This window comes from Vidua macroura, chromosome 3, assembly GCF_024509145.1.
Source record: "Vidua macroura isolate BioBank_ID:100142 chromosome 3, ASM2450914v1, whole genome shotgun sequence".
Lineage (NCBI taxonomy): Eukaryota > Metazoa > Chordata > Aves > Passeriformes > Viduidae > Vidua > Vidua macroura.
Genome location: NC_071573.1, coordinates 2,633,434 through 2,654,010, shown reverse-complemented (window position 1 = coordinate 2,654,010; position 20,577 = coordinate 2,633,434). Strand labels below are relative to the sequence as shown.

Below are 20,577 nucleotides of genomic sequence, written 5' to 3'. Positions count from 1 at the left end.
TTTGTCTCTTATAGATGCTGCTGCTGGAAGGTGAAGAATTGTGTGTTCAGAGGCAGTTAAAGTATTCCAGCGTTTGATTTCTTTTCCCCCATTCAGATGACTTGCAGCTGCACTGATGCTACGCTTCAGACCCATAAATGCACAAAGCATGCAGCTCTTACCACGTGATAGATGCTTGTAGGTTTCAGCACTCTTTCACAGGCTCTGAGGTGCTCATGCTCTGTAAATGTGCACATTATGAACTGTGGGGCCATTTCCAATGTCAGAAAAGACTGGGAGCAGAGGTAGTGTGGCACAGGAATCCATGGGACAGGACTGGATACTTAGCACCACAAAGGCTCTGAATGGTGCTTCTGAATTTGACCTGTTTTTCCTGGTCACTATAAAATAAAGTTGCTAAAGAGCACTTAGTTTTTAGCTAGTTTTAAAGATGACATTAGTAAAGAATTACAGCTTTGAACAGGACATTTACAACAAAATACACCTGAAGTCAGGAATTTTTATATTGAAAAAAAATGTTTCTTATTAAAATGTAAGCTCTAGGCTGTTACTTGAACAGTAATCAGTGCTTTTGATCTAAATAGTTTTTGAATTAATGTTTTTGATTGCTCCTACTTACAGTTTAGTAAACATATTGCTGCAGATGTGACAGGATGAGGTGTGTAATATCAGTTATGGCCTTCAAAGATGCTTCAGTAAATGGCTGTCTAAAACTTTACACCAGAAATAAGGTAAAGTAAAAATCATGAGATAGAATAACAAGTGTAACTTGTATGAGAAGCTCTGTCATATCTAAATCTCTTATTAAAGTTTTACTTACTTGCTTACTTTTGTGCATAGACAAAATTTAAGTATATAAATTACATTTGATGTTTTGTCAGTGGATTTTTTTTTTTTTTTTAGAACAGCAATTTTGTAAATGGTGGATTTCACTGCACTTGCAGCAGGTACAAAAAGAAAAATGCCCACAGAGACTCTCTTGCTGCTTGGCTGTTAACCTCTGCAGCTCTGTAGGGCAGGTGCCATCAGTTGTTGTTAATTCTAACTCATCTCCCTTGCCTGTAGTTTCCTGCCCATGTTATGTGGTGGGGAGGGTGTGCTGGCAAGCTCTTGTCCTGTTGAAACATAATGCAAGTAAATCAGTTGTTGCCCAGATAAGATACTGTGCTGTCATGTCCTAAATTGTGTGCAGGACTCTTCCCTGGGATGACAGAAGAAATGAGTCTAAAAAATCAGTTTTGAGATAGGTGTCAGAGAAGTTTGGTTTTTTTTTTACACCAGTACCTTTGGCTGTATTATAGTTAGATATCCTATCACAGTCCCATTTGATCATTGGCTAAGCTCAGGGGCTGGTGTGTGTAAAGAGGTGCATCAAGTGGAATTTGTATTGATTGCTAAACCACAGAGTTTTGAGTCTCCTCTGTTCTCAATCCTGCTTCATTGCCCACCTGTGGAACTGCTTGTGAGCACAGCTGTGCTTACATCAAGAGCTTTTGCACTGATTGAAATCATGGCGTTATGCTGAAGGTAAGAGTGGGTCAGAGATGCTATTTCTAATTATCACAATTATGAACTAATGATAGACCAGTCACCAGTACAAAGAATTGCTTTCATTAATGTGAAATAAATTTAGCTTGTGGTGCAGTGTTTTGGCAACAAGAGGAGTGCACTGGAACTCAGTTCCTGTCACAGACTTGAAAGCAAAGGACTCAGCTGAAAAGGAGAATGTCAAAGGTTTAAAGTGATTGAAATAGTACTGTTCTCTTATGTATCAGACTCTGCACTTACTTAAATTAGCAGTGCAGTCACAAATCTGGACCAGGCATTTAGCATGATCACTTAGCATCAGGCAGTGCACAGTGAAAGAAAAGAGAGATTTTAATGGGAAAACATTGTCACAAAAAAGTAATTACTCTGCTACTCTGCTTCATCACCTGGGAATAGAGTTGGACTGTGTGTGCTGAAGGGGCCCTGGTGCATTCCTGAATGCCACTGGCAATGTCAGAGAATGGACAGGTGGAAATCATTCCTGAGACTGTCCCAGAAGGGAAAAGAAGGCAGCACTTCCTTGCCTGTGCAGGCAGCAGCTCTCCTGCTGCCGGGAGGGAGCATTTACAGTTTACCTGATTTGTGTGTGTTCACATGTGATACTCTAAATTGTGTCCTGTGTGCAGCAGAGGGGGTTTTGCATCTCTTGTGAGATCACACATGGCTGCGTATGGGTTAATAATTTAGGTAAACTACCCACCAGCTCAGACTGAGATTTAATGTAAACTGCAAAATTACCAGTGACAAAGGTTCAATAGATCACCTTTCCTCCTTGGTGACATCTTTACAGCCTATTGCTTCAACGCTCTTCTTTAACTGTGTGTAGGTGGCTGTGTAATTGGAAGTTTCTGTTGATGAAATGGAGGCATCTAGTTTAGTGCCTCTTTCTTTAAACCAACAATGCCAGCACAGCAGATAGGAATGAAAAAAGAAGCCACGAAAGGTGGCAAACAGGCTTTAAATACTCCAGGGAAGCAGATTTGGAGAAAAAGAAGCCAGGCTGCAATCACTGCAGTAACTGTTAGCTTCAAGAGCAACTTGACTACTCCTGGACTCTTCTGGTTCCCCATGGAGAAAGGTTTTGCCTAATAGCCACCTTCCACACCTATCATCACAAAGGAAGAGAGGGGAAAGCACCACTTTGAATGTCAGAACCGTTATGTTGCATAAGAATTACTGACTGGCATTTTTATTTATTATGGAATGTTCAAGACACTGTAAAACAATCCCCAGTCACTAAGATAATCACAACTGGCCTTGCAAAGGGTAACTTGGCACTCCGGGTAAATTTTCCTTGTGAGATGTCTTGTCCTGTGGTGCAGGATAGGGCTTTTCTAAGGCTGACGAGAGCAGGAATCCTTGGGAGGCTTTGGTGGGAGCTGTGGCTGCGCCGCCATTCTTGCAGTTGGAGTTATAAGCAGAGAGATAGTTCACCCTGTAGAGCTCTGCTCGGCTCTTGCAGCAGCCAAGCTTGCTCATCAGCAGAAAGAAATCCCTCCGAAATGCTTTGGTGAAAATCGCGTAGAGAAAGGGGTTTGCGCAGGAGTTGACGGGGTAAAATAAAACCAGCAGGATCTTGGAGTTGGTCACTGTGATGAGAGGAACTTTGAAGGCAGCGGATATGGCAAAAAAGGAGATGGGGGCCATGCAGGTGAAATCCGTGAAGATCAGTATTGCCATTCTCTTGGCGACCTTGGTGTCTTTGTTGGCAGCTACCAGCTCCGGGTTCTGCACAGCGATGTAAATCTTGATGTAGCAAGCACAAATGACAACAAAGGCGACAACATTCAGCACCAAGATCAGCAGGATGTAGGCTTGCGACAGGCCCGTTTCGATGTCCATGGGCAAACAGATGCTGACCTTCATGTAGCTGCTGACCCCGAAGAGAGGCAGCACGGCTATCCCGATGGAGAAGAGCCAGCCCCCGAGCATGATGGGCACGGCGTGGCGCAGCCGCAGCTTGCGGTCCAGCTGCATGGCGTAGGTGATGGTGTGCCAGCGCTCCACGGTGATCACCGTCAGCGTGTACACCGACAGCTCGCTGGCGAACACCGTGAAGAAGCCGGCCGTGCTGCAGCCGCTGCCCGTCTGCCAGTCGATGGCGTGGTTGTAGTACTGACCGCTGGTCTGCGCGTCCACGGAGGCGATGAGCAGCAGGTACAGCCCCATGCAGAAGTCGGCGAAGGAGAGGTTGCACATGAGGAAGCGAGGGACGGTGAGCTTGTAGTGGCTGGTCAGGAGGACGAGGAGCACGGTGAAATTGCCGGCGATGGCGAGGATGTTTATAAACCAGATCAGCACTCTGAGGAAGCTGTACCCCAGGATGTCTTCGCAGGGATTAAAGGCATCTGGTTCTGGAGTGCATGTGAGGACTTTAGGCTGACAAAAGTCATACTCGAAGTCAAAGCCGGCCATTTCGCTGTCATCGAAAATGGTTGAGTAGCTGTAGGGAGAACTTTCATAATCTGTTGCAAAGGGGTGTGTCTTCCTCTCCGCTGACCACAGCAATGTGTTGTTGGAGTCATTGCTGTAACCGTGAAAAAACCGCCCCCCAGACAGAAATTAATTATTTGTTACATGTCTCTGGCATTCTTTTTCAATAGACAACAGATAACAGTTCTAAAACAGTGACTTCCTCCATGTGTTTCTACAGGGTGTTTACAAATAACAAAGCCTTGTAAGGATGCTTTGTGTTTGGGAAGCAGCCTTGGAGAGCAGCAGGGGTCACAGTCCCATCCACAGAAATGCTCTCTTACACAACTTGCTTATTTGTAAGTACTTCACTTTTACTGCTTTGTGAAGGAGCCATGGTTCTCATGCTGCTGGTTGGCTGCAGTCCAAGCCACAGTAACACTTGGGTTGATGGATTACAGGTTCGATGCACAGAGGTTTTGCAGGCAGTAGTAGAAGCCATACTAACATAACCTATGGATTTTAACTGTGCACCTTTGCTCCCCTTAGGAAACACACTTAGCAAACAAATTCCTGAGACTGTGTATGGCTTGGGAGGTGCTGAGGAGTTTGCTGTTCGCAGTATCATTGGGCAAGGAGTGAAAGTGCATGGTCAACTAAATCACACTGATAGCTGGGAATTTATTAAATTTAGGCTGCACCCAATGCCTAATAAAAAGTGTAGGTTTTTTAAGACAGACTTCTAAAATCTCTAGGTCATCAAGAGTATGGTGACAAGCCTGCCAAAGAAGAAACGTGTTAAAAGCAAACACTGTCTTTTCTGGCACTTTCCTGCCATAACAGGTGCCCATTTCCCAACTTCCCAATCATCCTGACTGTGAGTGTTTGGTGGGCAAACACTCAGTCTGCAATGTGAGACCTAGAAAATATCTCTATTGAGGACAATTTTTGAGAAAACTGGTAGCTTTAGGGTAATTTAAATACATGCTTAAGCTTCCACATCTACTGAAGCATGTCCATTAAATGATATTTCTGGAGCAGGGTCTTAACTGGTAAATGAAACTGAGCTGGTTTTCAGCTATTCCTGTGGGGCAAATAACGTCCCAAATTTGTTATCCTAACTTCTCTCTGTATATGGAAAACTGCCCAATGTCTTGCATTTACTTGCCTGGCTCAAACTGGAAGAGCAGAGAATACATCTGACTCTATTTACTTATAAAAATTATTGTGATTTTTCTGAGAGGCTGTGTGAATGTGCTGCTATGTGCAAGCTGGATTTTTGTGGTTTTTTTTTTTTTTACTACTAGTAAGTACTCAGGACTTTCAGATGATTTCTGCTGTGGTTCTGCAGCCATTAAGCCCATGAACCATAACCTTACTTTCACTTGCTTATTATAATGCCTGCTCAGAGAATTGCTGGGATTGGGATTTGCCAAAGCAAAAAGCTTCAGGAGCCAACAGGCTGGGCAGACTATTTAATGCACAGCAGGAGTGCAACAGATGCTAATCCAAAACAAGCAGACAGATAAAACCAAATGGCAAGTGTAGGAGGCCTCACCAACCAGCAAACAAGACAACGTCCAAGGAAGTAATTATCCCAATGAATCAATCACATTTCAGCTGTATTTAGCCATTGGAATTTTGTGACCATAAGCTTGTTTCTTCTAGACTTTAGAATGCTTTGACGCCATGTCAGGGATGCTAAGAAGTACCATGGTCTCCCATGTAACTGCAGAGGGATGAAGAATAGCAAATCTTTAAACTTCTCCCTTAAAAGCTGGGTTAGAGCCTGTGTCATCCAGCACAGCCAACAAAACAGTTTTGATATTAGCCTTTCTCATTGTCACACTGAACACTGTCAAGCAAAACTGTGATGATATGAAAAGAATTGTTTAGGCGGAGTAAAACCATTGGCAGGGGGTCATCACACTTCTAGCTCAGGGACTCCATTCTGCCATGGAAAACTATTGATATGCAGAGATTGGATTATCCTTTCTATAGGCAAAAAAAACAAAAAAAAATTAACGATAGAAGCTCTTTGAATCACACCAACAACAGCATTTATTTCAGGGAATGGAAAGTCTCCATGTAGGCCACTAACTTCTGTAAATATTTAATCATTATTTTGAAATCCTTTCAGAATTCAGAAGACAAACTGGAATGAGAAAGCTTGTGAAATCATGAGGGTATTTTAGTCTCCTTTCCTTTTGAAAATCCAGATCTTGGTTTAATGATAGTAAAATTACCACTGTGTAACGTGTAGGGGTGACTGAATTGGCAGGCAAAGACCTGCTTAGTGAAAAAACATGTGAACAGCAGAGAGGGGAGGAGGTCTGTATTTGCTACTTCCATCATCTCTATGCAGAGAGGTACTTACAGCATTTCGTTAGTCAGTTTCCTCATGGTGCTTTCACACTCCTTGGAGAAGTTGTCAAAAATGGAAAACAACAAATTGTGTCTGCAAGAAGGATGAGAAGAAAGTTAAGTTTCAGGCTGGATGTTGGCCAAAGCCTTGTCTTCTCTGCAAGTGATCTTCACAGACATGTAAGGTAAGCCAGTGCTGGCCTCAAGGCAGCACAAATGTTCCTGCAGACATCTGGAAGTGGGAAGAAGACTTCAAATGCTGTGAAAATAGGCAGTGTCAGGATGTGTAAGGTGTGTAACCATGGTCTTTCAGCTTGGTCATTGTGTAAGATGTATTTTTTTTTTTTTATAGTGAAATAACTTGAATTAAATGGTGTGTTTTGAAATACTGTATTGAAGTAGGCCAGATTCTCCACCAGGATGAATGGAAGCAGTTAGGCTGGCTTTTGGAGAAGTGCCTGGTGACAGCTGCTGGGAAACTGGCCTGATACAGAACCCCAGAATGGGTCAGGTTGGAAGGGACCATGGTGGGGCATCCGGTCCAACCTCCCTGTGTCATCCTAGAGCACATTCCAGACAGTTCTGGAATATCCTCAGTGAGGGAGACTCCGCGCCCTCTCCACGCAACCTGCTCCAGTGCTCGGTTACCTGCACAGAAGGAAGTTCTTCCTCATGTTCAGATGGAACTTCCCGTGCATCAGTTCCTGCCTGTTGCCTCTTGTCCTATTGCCCAGCACCGAGCAGAGCCTGGTGCATCCCCTTGACTGCAGATACTGACAGACATTGATGAGGTTCCCTCTCAGTCCTCTCTCCTCAGGGCTGAGCAGCCCCAGCTCCCTCAGCCTTTCCTCACAAGAGAGGCTCTCCAGACCCTCGATCATCCTTGTCCCCCTCCACTGGACCTGCTCCAGGAGCTGCACGTCTCTCTCCTCCCATGGAGCCCAGCACTGGACGCAGCACTCCAGATGTGCCTCAGCAGGGCCGAGTGGAGGGCCAGGATCACCTCCCTCAAGCTGCTGGCAATGCAGTTCCTAATGCAGCCCAGGACACCATCGGCCTTCTTGGCCACGAGGACACACTGCTGGCTCAGGGACAGGTGCCCAGGTCCTCTGCAGAGCTTTTTCCCAGCAGCTCAGCCCCAAAGCTGAGCACTCATACTGGTGCATGGGGTGAATCTTCCCCAGGTGACCCTATTTTAAAAGCTGTCTGGGATCCGGCGGTAGACATTGCAAGCTTGAAGTAAAGCACTTTGAGTAGTACGAGTTGAAAGATGATACATTTGGCAAAATCTCTGGTTTTGAGGCTTTTGAAAGTAGCAGCCAGCTACTCTACCAGTATGAATGGAAATGGCTTTGTCTCACCACATTGCTGATGCCCCTGGTAGGGGAGTAGTCATTTCCTGATTTGCATGGGATTTCCTCCCCAGCAATTTACTAAGAAAACAGTCACTTATTTATAAGAAAGTGACTTACTAAGGCGTGCCTGTTTTTATAGACCATGCTCATGCTTCAAAGTCAAGCACCCCAAAAATAATAGAGCATCAGAAATGTAGTTATGTTTATTAGAATAAATATCTTTTTTTCTCTGCCAGAGTTGCTTCTGCATTTAATACACTCAGAGATGTGATCTGTGACAGAATCAGTTCATTAGCAATGGAAATGCTTAACAGTAGAATCTTTGTTCTGTTCTTGCAGAATCAAGAATTCCTTAGTCAAATGACGTAGGCAGAGAAAGCATAGATTAACCACTAATTTTGCCCTAAAGAACTGGAATGTACTCTTGCCTTTCCAGGACATCCCTGAAGTGAAGGCATGGGAGTGACACCGACCAGGCCTCCCACAGCTGCCTGCTCAGTGCGTCACTTCTGTGGCCTTCATTTGAGATGGACGAGAAACGAGGCACCTTCATGGCTCAGACTAAACCCATTTGGGGTTGCTTTGGCTGCCTGAAGCCAACTGTGGGTTGGTTTCTTTGAAGCATAAATGCTGAAAAATGAGCTCCAGTTGTGTTGGGTTAACTGCCCCAAGTTTGTGGATGCAAAGCTGTCCCTGTGTGGGAGCTCCAGTTGTGGGGAGAACAGTACTGTCTATTACTTGAAATGGTTGGAACTAAACCGTGTAACCTCTCTCTGTAGGCTTGTGGCAGGCCCTACATTTTGGTGGGTAATTGAAAGCTTGCCCTTTCTACTATGCCATCATATCATCTGTATTAATTAAGCTAAAGGCTACAGGGGTTTAATTTTTTTTTTTAATTAGGGCAATGTGCTATTGATAAAGGTTTGTTTTCTGTATGCCAGTAGGCTTTTGAGATACCAAGAAAAATGTAAGCTTTAAACAAACTTAGAATAATGCTTCTGCTGGCAGATCCAGGGCACAGGATGGGATCCATTTCTGCTCTAAAATAAATGGACATAATTTTTCTGGTCTTAGCAGAGATTTGCTGTTTCCTGCAAGGCCTTGCAATGCACCACAGCTTCCCTGTAACTGGAATAAAGATAATCAAACCATGTGAGCTGAATAAAGCAGAATTGCCATTTTGTAACTTCTGAAGCACGGCAGTACCATAATGTGCTATTCAGACTTACCTTTCTGTCCTGAGATTTCGAAAAGCACAGCAGTGGCTGGGATATGTTAGGACAGCTTCCAGAAGACTGCTGAATTTATCCAGTGGTGGCAGCCTCTTTAACGAGTAAGATGAGGTTGCATTTAAGACCTGAATGGCCTCAAGCCCGTAACTAGGCAGGGACTCCAGAGCTGTTGAAGAAATATCCCTGCGAAACAAAGAGAGCATTCACTTTTCTTTTCATCCCTATAAAAATACCACCAAAGCATGATGGTAGGTAACAGCAACTGTTTTCTTTTTTCATAAAAGTTCAGATCTACAAAGCTGCTTCAGCATCTGATGCCCAGCTCAGAGACGTGGTCTGTGAAACTGGAGAGCAGCAGGGTAAGAGCATCCCTGTGGCTCAGCAGCTCCAGCCAGGCAAGGAGCTCCCTTGGTCCTGGGGAACCTGAAACCCACCACTCCAGGGGCTGCGTCCTGACCTTTCCATTTGAAATTCATGCATGGAGTGAGGGATGCCTCTTTAAGCCAGAGACAGGGAGAGAAGAAGGTAGGCAGTAGTGACTCTCCAGCCAGCTAACAGGTAGGACACCCTCCTTGCTCCCTGCTTGGCTCTGAAGGGCTGTTGTAGATGCTTTAATTAAATGGCTATTAATTAAAACCCCAAAAGAATCTGTCATTCTTGCCAACACAAATGCAAGCAGTTTGGCTTACAGTAACTTCAGAGGGGCTGTTTGTGTGAAGAAAGTCCATCAGTGACTGAGGATTTTCAGAGTCAGGACATTAAACAAAGGAAAAAAAGGCCCATAATTCTGAAAGTGATATCAGTAATGCCATGTTCCATAAAGCACCGATAAAAGGCACAAAAAAGGCATGTGCAGCACAAAGTGCTATTTACAGAAGCACACTGTGTTTTATTGCATGGAGTTAGAGCCAGGACAGCCCTCCAGTAAGTCCTTGATTAATAAATCATGAGGATGATAATAACGAGTTTTATTCAGCATGAGTTTACAGTGTGCAATCAACTGGTTCACTTTTATAAACAAATTCTAAACCTATATATATATTGCCAAAACATATGCATCCTACCAAAGGACAAGTTAGTTTAGTGCCAGAATATAAGATACAGGAAGAGGATTAGGAGGATAAATAAAGCAAAAAACCCAAAATGTCTAGGAGGTGGAGATCAATGCCAACACTAGAACTGATATGTGTTTGCCAGGGTGCAAACCCCTTTCACTCCCTAATTTCATGGCATCTCCTTGACATGTTTCCACTTTGTACACAGAGGGTAAGAGATCAAATCTCCTTCCACACTCGAAGCCTGTGTTTGCCGTGGTGGCACAGTGCAGTTCCCACAGGACACTCAGGTCATGCAGCTGTGGATACTTACAGGACATCTGGCCCTGTGGCCCCTCTCAGGGCATCGTCGTGGATCCGCCTGAGGTTCTTGTTGTCCTTCAGGATTCTGTGGAACCGAAAATGAACTCTCTTTACATCTGTGTTTTAAAAAATCAGTGTTTTTGGTTTCTTCTTCACACCCGTTTCAATTCTTTCTCTCACCACGGCAGTGGTTGTTGCACTGCCTGGCTGAGGAGTGCTTGTATTTCCCATGTGACCTTTACTTTCTCTGATGCCACCAGATCATTATGATCAGCACTTCAGATCATTATCATCTGCACTTCAAAGTCATAAATTCCAAATTCTTCTGACTTAGAACCACCAGGCTGGTTCTTTCACTACAGTAGCAAATATACATTTTGCCCAAACCAACACACTAGTCCCCTAGCATGTGAGAGGGATTAAAAACTATTGATGTTTCCAGACATAAACTGTAGATTCCTTAGTCTGGGCTGCTGTTTCAAGTTCTATACTAAGTTATGATTTTTTTTTTTTTTAAAGAATTATGAGCTTTTCTCACAAAAGCTGTACTATTTTAAGGGATATTGTTCCAGGAAAATCAGTGAGAGCTGGAGGATTAACGACTGAGTCACAATGACACTGAAAGATGCAGTTTTCCTGTGGGTATTGGGAAACAGAAGACACAGCCAGTTAAACTGAAGGAAGAGCCTCTGACTATTTAAATTCTTATTTACTGTGTAAATTACTGAGGAGGGATAGCATACTCACAACTGATTCAGCTTTGTCCCATTGAAGGCATGGCTGTGGATATCTTCAAATCCATTTTTATACAACTTGCTGGAGATTAAACAAACATAAGGGAAAAAGATTTGGAAGAAGTGAGGTTACATTTTGTACTACAGGTTTCAAACCTCGGTGCTGCATTCATTTTAATGATTAGAGGCTCTGCTTATAAAGAATGAAGGTAACTATAGCTCTTAAATTAACAAAGGTGCAGTTTAAATGATCTAAGCTCCTTCCTGTTTAGCAGCTGAAGAGAACTTCTGCTGAGGTACAGATCCTCTCCTTGCTGAGGGGCTCACCTGTGCCTGCCTGGGGCTGAGATCCAGAAACAAGACTTTAGTCCAGGTAAGCTCCTGGCACACAATCTGGAGGCAGGAGACCTGGATTTTGTGGTGGAAGATTGCAAGGCCTAGAGATGTGTCAGGTGGAAAGCAACTGTAAAGCCTGGAGGGAGCTGCTGGATTTCAGATCCTCTATGGATGGACAAATCTTCCAAGGGACAGCTTTGCAGAGAGGCAGGGGTGAGTTGTGCATCACCCAGCAGGCAGTGAGTTATCAGCTTCTCCAAAGTGCTGCTGGTTTGTGCAGTGGAAGCCTCGCTGTCCCCTGCACTGCACAGGGACACTGGATGCCACCCTGATTCCTGATTCCCCACCCTGGGGCCAAACACCTAAAGCCTGGGATCTCCTACACCTCAGGTCCAGCTCTTTTCCTTCAGTAGGAGATGTAATGTATGGGTCTGTTAATATCCATTTGTGGTATCAAGTTCACGTATCCAATAGAAATTCAACATAGTCACTTGCATTTATTATTTTTTTCTTTAATATTAAGCCCCTATTAGAAAACTTGGAACTGTTTATGGATTAAACAGCATTTTTCTTGCTTTTTCCCTTGCTTTTGGGATAGCACAAACTGGCCCTATGAAGCCTGCTCCCAAGTGCTCAAGTGTGGGGAGCACCTGACTCCACTTGATGGATGGTATCTACCTCAGCACAACGCTGAAATTAGTGATAGCCTTAAAGACCATGACAATATGTAGGATCAATTTCCCAATCCACAAGAAACATTAACTGCTGGAAAGGCTAAATCAGCTACTTGCAGTGCAAAGTATGACTGCAGGGTGACTTTACACCTCCATAGATACTTGTGTTTCACCAGACCATGCTGTAGCAGGAGGAATTACTCCACCTAATTACAGCTAACAACATGGGGTGGAGTTAACACGTAGCTCTACAATTAGGAAGCTGCTGATAAGATAATTCCTTTCTTCTTGTGGTGAGCTCCCAATCACAAAAGGAAGGGAGAAAAATGACTGTTGGCTGTTTCCTGACTTAGACTCCCTCCCATTTAATACACTTTAGGGTTACAGTAAAGACTTTAAGCACCTTTCTCCATCTCTTTTATGTTCATTTTCTTGCACCATTAGCAGAATAATATTTTTTCTGAAGTTATTTTGAGAACTTGTTGGGAGGAAAGAGACTCATAAGATGAAATGATGCACTAATCCAAGCAATTGCTCCTCTTTAGCATCGTGTAGGAGTAGCATTCAGTCACATTTATACCCAGTTCCTCTCTCCTTTCCAGAAGGTATTGGTCAATACATAAAATCCGGGTTAAAATTACTGTCATGCTGGCACATCAGCCTGATGAAGAGCCCATCAGCTGCAGTTCTTGCTCACGTGCACAGCTCCTTTGCAGGTGCAGATACCCCCCAAGTTTTGGGCAGGGCTCCCATTGGATGTGAACTGGAGCCTGGCCCCAAGGGCTGGGCTTGTGGCTACCACACCAACTGGGTGCCTGCTGCTGCTGGGTCCTTCCTAGGGAAACCCAAATTTTGGCCACATCCTGCCAAGAGGCCCATCTTGTGATTTCTGCTCTTCCGGCGCTACTTGGTGGAAGTTTTCCTGAAGCCAAGTGAGTTGTGAAATGCATACAGAGTTCTTGTTGTGCTGGCAGAGGACATTACACCTTGGCTTTCTGCTGCTTTCTGTGTTCCTCAGGTGGGGCATCTCACAGCATCAAACCCACCCACCTCACAGGGGGCTGAAGCACTGAACCTGCTGTTGGCTAAAAGGAAAGTCCTGGGTGTGGAGGCTTACGGGGATCTTGTAGGAAAGCAAGCTGAGGCAAAAGAAATCAGGGTAAGAAGCAGCATCTGTAGTTTGTACCAATTTATTCTGTGTCTCCATCCCTTCTCTTCAGAGGGACCCTGTGCAGCTGAAGCTAGCTCTCTCAGACTGCTTGGTCCCTGAAAGCACTGTTTCAAGAAACCACATTCCTGTGGTAAGAACAAAGACTCTGGCCTCCAGTGCAGTTTTTATAGTTTATATCCTGCTGATGGTAGTTTCAAAAACAACATTGCATGGCAGATGAAGATTTAGATCCCTGGTCCTATTTTCTTTCCTAAATGAACTTATCTTTTGGATAAAATCTGTTCTTCATCTTGAAGAACAACCCTATGTTTCTTAGGCATTTAAAATTCAACACACAATACATATTTACTTTTCATGGGGCTTAATGTCAAGATTTTCATCAAGTCAACCCACTTTCCTCAAGCAGAAGTGTTATCCTCACAGAAGGAGCTGGAGCTAGGATTATTTTACTCACAGTGTCAGTGATTCATTGTTCATCCCCTGGAAAGCATTTTGTGGTATAATTGTCATACGCAAGTTATCACAGAGCTCCCTTTGGAAGGAAAGAAAAAAGGTGTTTTTGTCAGTGTCTCAGGAACAAGATGGAAAACACAGCTGGGTTAGCATGGGTCTCTACTTACAAAATAAAATGAGCTTCCATTGAGAAGATCTGTGTCAGGTCTGGAAATTGTCTTATTCCAGTGTTACAAATGCTCCTAGAGAAAAGCATAATTCCTATTTATGGAAGAAAATATTACCGGAGTGGACACAACGAGAAGCTGACTTGGTAGGTCTAAGTTTAACAGTGCTTTAAAAAGTGACTGACAAGTCTAATTGTTTAAGTAGGCTCCAAAGGTGTTTGTAAGGCCTGTAAAAATCAAGTTTTTAGAATTCTCAAGCAGTGTCCTAGAGGAGCAGCATATGTTCTCACTACATTAAGCATGAGGGAGAGATTTTAGTTACATCTTTTGTTTAGTACTGTGTTAGTCTGAAAGATTTATTCTAAAAATAAGCACTTATCTGAACTACTTTGCAGACTTCTGTTTTGTCCATCACTGCCCTGCCCTTGTACACTGAAAGACCTCACTATTGGCTAACTCCAGGTTAAAGCTCTTGTAAACAATGTACGTACCTCTAGGATACTGTAATGCATGAAAAACATTTTTCCTTACACTCCTTAGTTTGATTTGTCTACTCCTTTGGAGAAAAGAATAAATAGAGCAAACAGAAAAGGAATAGAACTCTTTCTTACAAGTATTTTAGCCTTGGAAGATTTCTGAACGCTCCGTCCTCAATGTGCAACAGATTTTTCGTGTTCAGGATTAATCTGCAGTGAGGGAAAAATATTTCAGTATTATCATCAATATAGATTTGGGAGGGCCCTGAGTTTTGCTTGCAATTTACTTTCTCAGAAAACAGCCTGCAAATGTGCTGCTGGGTGCATTTTGAGGCACTGTTGGTAATAAAAATGGCCTGAAATTTTTAGGCAGCCAACAAAAGATAACAGTGCCTGAATTCTCATGGTTCTCTGAGCTGGTCTGGCTTGGATATCCTGGTCACTGGTGGGAGTTAGCTCCATGGCCTTCCTTAGAGCAGTGGTTGGTAGAAGTGGATCAGCAGAAACTGGGAGAGAAATGTGTGAGAAGTCCTGTTTGCTAGTGGTCACTCAAAAATGGGCAACTCTCTTAATCAAGGAGCACTTCCTGCAACTGAGCTATCTGGAAAAGCTGTTTGCCCTACAGGCCAATAACTGTAGCCCAGCTCCCTCCCAGTGCATGACTTACAAAATGTAAAGGTTTTAGCATGTGATACGGTGAGAAACTTTGAAATTCAAGGATGCTATTGAACTCAGTACCCTGATCATCCATTTAGCATGTGATATAGTAAGAAACTTTGAAATTCAAGGATGCCATTGAACTCAGTACCCTGATCATCCATTGAGGGTGGACTTGAGTGCAGCTTGGGACATCAAGCCCTTGCAATGTGGGTCCTTCCAGCACAGCTCTCAGGGTTCAAGGAGGTTTTCTTGCCAGCTTCCTATAGCTCTTTAATGGCCTTGCTTAGCTTTTGGGTTTTGGAAGACAGGCATAAGACAAGCTATCCATAAACTGTAGGTGAATGCATGGGGTCAAATCTTTCATTCCTTCCCTAAGCACACCACTGATTCTAGTGGAAGTTGGACTCGGAGGTCGACTGATCTGTATCCCTTGCTTATGTGAGTAACTGGCTTCAGTGATGTTCACATATAAAAGAAGAAAGAGATGAATTTGTCCTCAGTTGCACAATTTTCAGCCACTCACTGGTCATGCTGTGCGGAAAAGGCAGTAATGAGATATTGAATCAGATTTAGAGTTTCCAATTTCACTAAATATTTCAGAGCACTCTCCTAGCTGTTGCTTTTAACTCTCTCTCTCAGATGCCTGTGCTATGGAGGTCAAGTTTAAAATCAGTGCGTGTTCTGTTTGAGTAATATTTTAGTGCTCCGCAGAAGAGCTATGCATACTAAGCAGCTGTATTTAAATAGTGTAGGGCTTTGAAAACGGCATCTTCAAAAAGAAAGATTTTTCTCATCTGTTGTCATCTCGAATTATTTCCCCACTTAGAAAACCTGACAGTGCCAGAGCTCCACTCCTGCCACTGAGCTCACTGGGAGCAGTGGGACTCTGTGCAGGGACGTCTCTGCATGAGCTAGATCTCCAAGGCCAGGCCTTACAGAGGGCTCACTGTTTTATACAGTGCTTTGGAGAGAAATGTTTCCCATCACAGGTCTCAATCAAAGCCAATCAAAGTAACAGAGACAGATTTGGTCCAGGAATACTTCTCTGCAGCCTGTGTACTCCTTGATGATCCAAAACCACAACATGGATGCCTTTTTTTGACTGGTGCTCACATTTCAGACAAGGAGGGAAGGCTGTCAAAGGCACTCGCTTCTATTCTCTCCAGGGAGTCGCTCTGGGAGATTTCACTACAATGAAAACAGCAGACACAAAGCAACACATTACCAGAAAAGACCCCAGAAACTGGCTTTCCACTTTGTGTTTCCTTCTTTTGTGCACACTTGTTCAACCCCTCCTATCAGTCTTGTCCGTGCCTCACCTCAGACATCCTTGCAGGCCGTGCCAGTGGGGTTTGAGAGAGGACCAGCCTTTTTCTGCCTTGGCAAGAGGGAAAGCCAACCCTTAGGAATAAGTGCCACTGTAACAGCCAATCTCCATTTCCTCAGCAAATTGCAGGTAAGCTAGAGACTGAGGGCCAGAGCTAATGTGAGCAGGGTGAGCCCAAGCCTTGTGAGCCTCTTCCTCCCTCCCATCGTTGGTTCTGCTTAGTAAATTTTTTTGCAGGGTGAGGGCATGGACAACGGTCACGGCACTTCATATGTTATTATCAAGTCAGAGCTGTGGTCATCTCATCCACAGATGTAGAAATACTCAGCTATGGATCCAGCACACTTCATGAACAACGTCTGGATTTAAATGCCGTTTTCACTACACGTATGCAAACTGAAAGGAAGCATCTCTTTTCCTCCTGACACAGCCAAACATGCCTGTATTTGGTGGCACTCTGGATTGTGATGTACAGGTGCTTCTGTTCCACATGTGTACTCGAGATTAATCAATACTGACACAGAAAAACAAAACCAACTTATTAGATGGTTCTTAGGTTAAGAGCTAAGAGGCTATGCAAAGCTGAATCCTGAAAGCAAATAGTATACATTGATGCATATATAAGGGGAAGATCTTCAAAATTTCTCAACAGAATTGACTAGAAAGGCACACAAAGCAAACCTAAGATTATACACTCTCAAGAAAAAATATTTTCCAAACAACTGCAATGTGTTTACACCGTCAGAGTCAGTATTGTCGCAGTCCTGAGTCCCTTAATTCAATTGCAATTATGAGAAGACAACTCTATTGGTGATACAGAATCCCTTAGAGCAGAATAAATTCTGTATTTCATTTGTAGTGGTAAAGGTAGATGCACACCAGAAATCCTGTTATTGTGTATGTATGTCTTAAAGAATTATCAAAGATTTGTTTGATCATCTTAATTCAATGAGGATGTTATTTTTGGTATTGCATTGGTTACTTATAAATGAAAGATGGATGTAGAATAAGTGGCCTGCTAATCCTCAGAGATTAATAGGCACCTAATCCTCAGAAATTCACAGGCTGGGAAGGATCAGTGCCTGCTCACAGAACTTTTTTGGGGTCTGAAACACAGTTCTTCCATGGGGTCCTCCCTGTAAGCCACAGTTTTTCCATTTACATATGTTGCAATGACTTATGACATGAGAATAATTTATCATTTTTCAGAGAATGATGTGTTGCCAAATAGCTTATTTAGAGATTTATAATTATAAAATATGCATTTTTCAAATCAGCACTAAATCTCAATAAAATGATGAAGTGTTCTATAAAGCAACTTCAGAAAAGTACATTGATTCCCATGCAGTGAATTTGGAGAGATTCATTAAAAGCACACAAAAGGATCAATGAAATTCCTGTTATGGAAGGGATGATGTCCAAGAACAAAGCATTCTTTATGGAGAATATGACATGTGTACACTTTGAAAAAGTGTAGCCTCAAGTCATACCGGTAGCAGAAATTTTGTAGATTTAAGTTGGTCTCCAGTGTGAAAATGATTAAGTTCTCATTAAACATTCAGATGCAAGAGGATGCAAGAATACAACTCCACTGGATTCTGCTTTAATACTGTATTGCTGTTGGATATGTGCAGCAGAGCAGTATAAAAAGTGCACCTTGAAAAAGCAGCATCTTCTGTGCTGCTGCTTAAGTTCTGGTGGAGGTCATTCCCCTGCTCTCCACTGCACTGCTGTGTCATCAACTTTGTCCTTTAGAGGCCACTCAATGCAGACAAAATAAAAAATAAAAAATAATGGAGACTCAAGCATGCCATTTCAGCTGGAATGACAGCAGGATTGAGGGCAAGAGGGGTGAGAAGAGCCTTATGGTCTGAATCCTTGATGGAAAATAGGTACAATGCTGAGGGTCAGGAAGCAGCACAGACCCCGTGTGCAAAATTACAGCACTTGCAAACTGAAAGATCAAAGAAAGGGCTCAATCCTACTGATCCCCTGCCAGGCTTATCTCTCACTGCAAAATGCTGATGAAATGTCTTCTTTGGGTCTTCTATAAATGCATGATGTGCCAGGGCTGTCATTGCAGAGGTAACGTTTGATGATAGAAATCTATCTCCTCTGCTAATCAAATGCTCCTCTCATCAGTTACTGAGCTGTATGCAGCTCTCTCTGACATGATTAATATTTCATTATTTGATCTCTAAACAGCTGTAAAAACCACATATTTTCAAAGGATCTTTTGTGTACTGTTTACATGAAAAGGAATGCTATGTTCATCCTTCCCCTGGGGTTTCATTTCATCAATAGAGTGTATTAGCATTTTACATTATTATAAAAGGATGGCTTTTGTAAGAAATTAAGGAAAATCCTATGGAAAATATTGACAACTTACATGATGAAGGCATCTCGCAGTCCTTCAAATGCATGTGATGGGATTACTTTTACAGGGAGATGAGTAAATGATCTGAAAAAAAAGAAGAGAGGGAGGAAAGGGTTGTAAGGCATGGGGTTTCCTTGTTTATAATTGTACCATTATGGTAGGGAGAAAAACCAATAAAACATAATGCTACCTTATTTTCCCCACAGCTCTCTGTGCCTCTGCGGCCTGATCCATTTGGCATTGATCTCAGTTAAATGGAATTCAAAAGATACTGGGTCAGTTCCTCAACACCATAAATTTGAGAGTAATCACGATCAAATCAATAATAATCATAACCTATTAAGTAAATTTGTAGCCTGATGAAAGTAGGCTGCTAGACTCACAGTTAAAGGAAGCTACAGGCTATTTAAAGTTAGATCCTCAGAAGTGGCTTTCATATAAAGCTTTCTCTATTAAAACAGTATCTTTCTGTTTGCTGTACCATGTTCTCCTCCCAGCAATACCCCTGTAATGTTGCAATGTGGCATCATGAATGTGGCTGTGCACAAAGTGTAGAAGAACTTCAAATCAGGCTGGTATCCATTGATTTTTTTTTTTTAATGAATTGCATCAGTGTGGTTAGTTGATTCAAAGCAAGTGTGGATTTTAAATTTTAATTTTTTAGCTTCTCTGATTGAGAAATTAACAATGATGTGGGAGACAGAGCCACACTTTGCCATTCTCCACATCTGAACCACAGTACATTTACCAGCCAGTTTATCTATCCATGACCACACTCTCCCTGATAACGGCCATAGGAAAATATTTAACATATTTCAAAATGTTATCTCTGTGAAAACATATAATTGCTCCATTTTGCTTTAGAATGACAAATATCTACTTGGAGACATTTGTTTCCCATCCTTAAACTCACCCACTCAAGGCTTTTTGACCGAAATGTTTTTGTGCTATTCACATGCTTTTTTCCCCCTTTGTTATCATAATCCTTTATATGAAGAAATATGTTTATTATTGTAAATATTTATGTTAAATGTTCATCAAGTTTTTTATATGTATATACATGTATATATTTTTATATATTTAAAAATACCTCATACCTACACATTAGAAAGGCAGGCTGTCTTCCATACTGTGTCTAGGGGTTACAAATCTGGATGTACCAAGGAGCCTGGAAGTCACTTCCTAGCTATGTTCCAAAAAGTCTGTATGATCTGGGGCAAATAATTTAGTTCCCTTGGACCTTGTCTCCCTATCAGTAAACTGGGAATAACAATGCTTCCCTACCTAAGAAGGATATATATGTTTGTCATTTCGTTGTGATTGGGTCATACCTGCCTTCAGATTGATGCTGGCATGTTTTGCTGTGTGTGAGGTTTGGTTAAATCAGGAATGAAATTAAGTCATGAAGCTTGAAGAATGCATTTTTTTCCTTGAAGGCTAGAGCCAGGTAGAAGTAATCTGCTGTAGGTCTGAACAGTCTGAGCCAAAAGGAAAAGAAGTTCACGAAGAAGCAAAAAGTAGAAGCTGAGAAATTCCTGCTCTATAACCTTATAACTGCACCATCAGCTCAGGAGCAAAGGAAATGGAAATGTGACTGAAGGTGCAAAAAATAAAAACCAAATCTTGTCTTTCAGTTACATCAGGCCATGAGCCTACTGCCTCCCTGTGACATGCTGGTGGGTGAGCAGTGTGCTGGTTGTAGCGGCGATGGCTTGGAGTGATGATCTTCAAGGTCCTTTCCAACCCAAACCATTCTATGGTTCTATGAATATTTACTGAACAGCCCCAGCTCTCTCAGCCTGTCTCTTTAGGAGAGGCGCTCCAGGCCAATGAGCATTTTTGTGGCCTCATCTGGAGTCACTTCAGCTGGTCCATATCCTTCCTGTGCTGGAAGCCCTCGAGCTGGGTGCAGCTCTCCGTGTGGGCTCTCACA

The 20,577-nt window shown here is 42.8% G+C and overlaps 1 protein-coding gene across 1 annotated transcript; it reads right to left on the bottom strand.

The window, feature by feature from the left end:
- Window positions 1-2,737: 2,737 nt before the first annotated feature.
- Window positions 2,738-18,769, bottom strand: LHCGR (luteinizing hormone/choriogonadotropin receptor). Its single transcript, XM_053973404.1, has 10 exons — window positions 18,657-18,769; window positions 16,054-16,128; window positions 14,416-14,490; window positions 13,805-13,879; window positions 13,639-13,716; window positions 11,017-11,085; window positions 10,280-10,354; window positions 8,909-9,094; window positions 6,338-6,418; window positions 2,738-4,075 (listed from the first exon to the last, which is right to left on the bottom strand). Exons 1-10 carry the CDS (start codon window positions 18,767-18,769, stop codon window positions 2,794-2,796), a joined length of 2,109 nt encoding a protein of 702 aa, XP_053829379.1. The 3' UTR covers window positions 2,738-2,793.
- Between the last annotated feature and the right edge of the window lie 1,808 nt (window positions 18,770-20,577).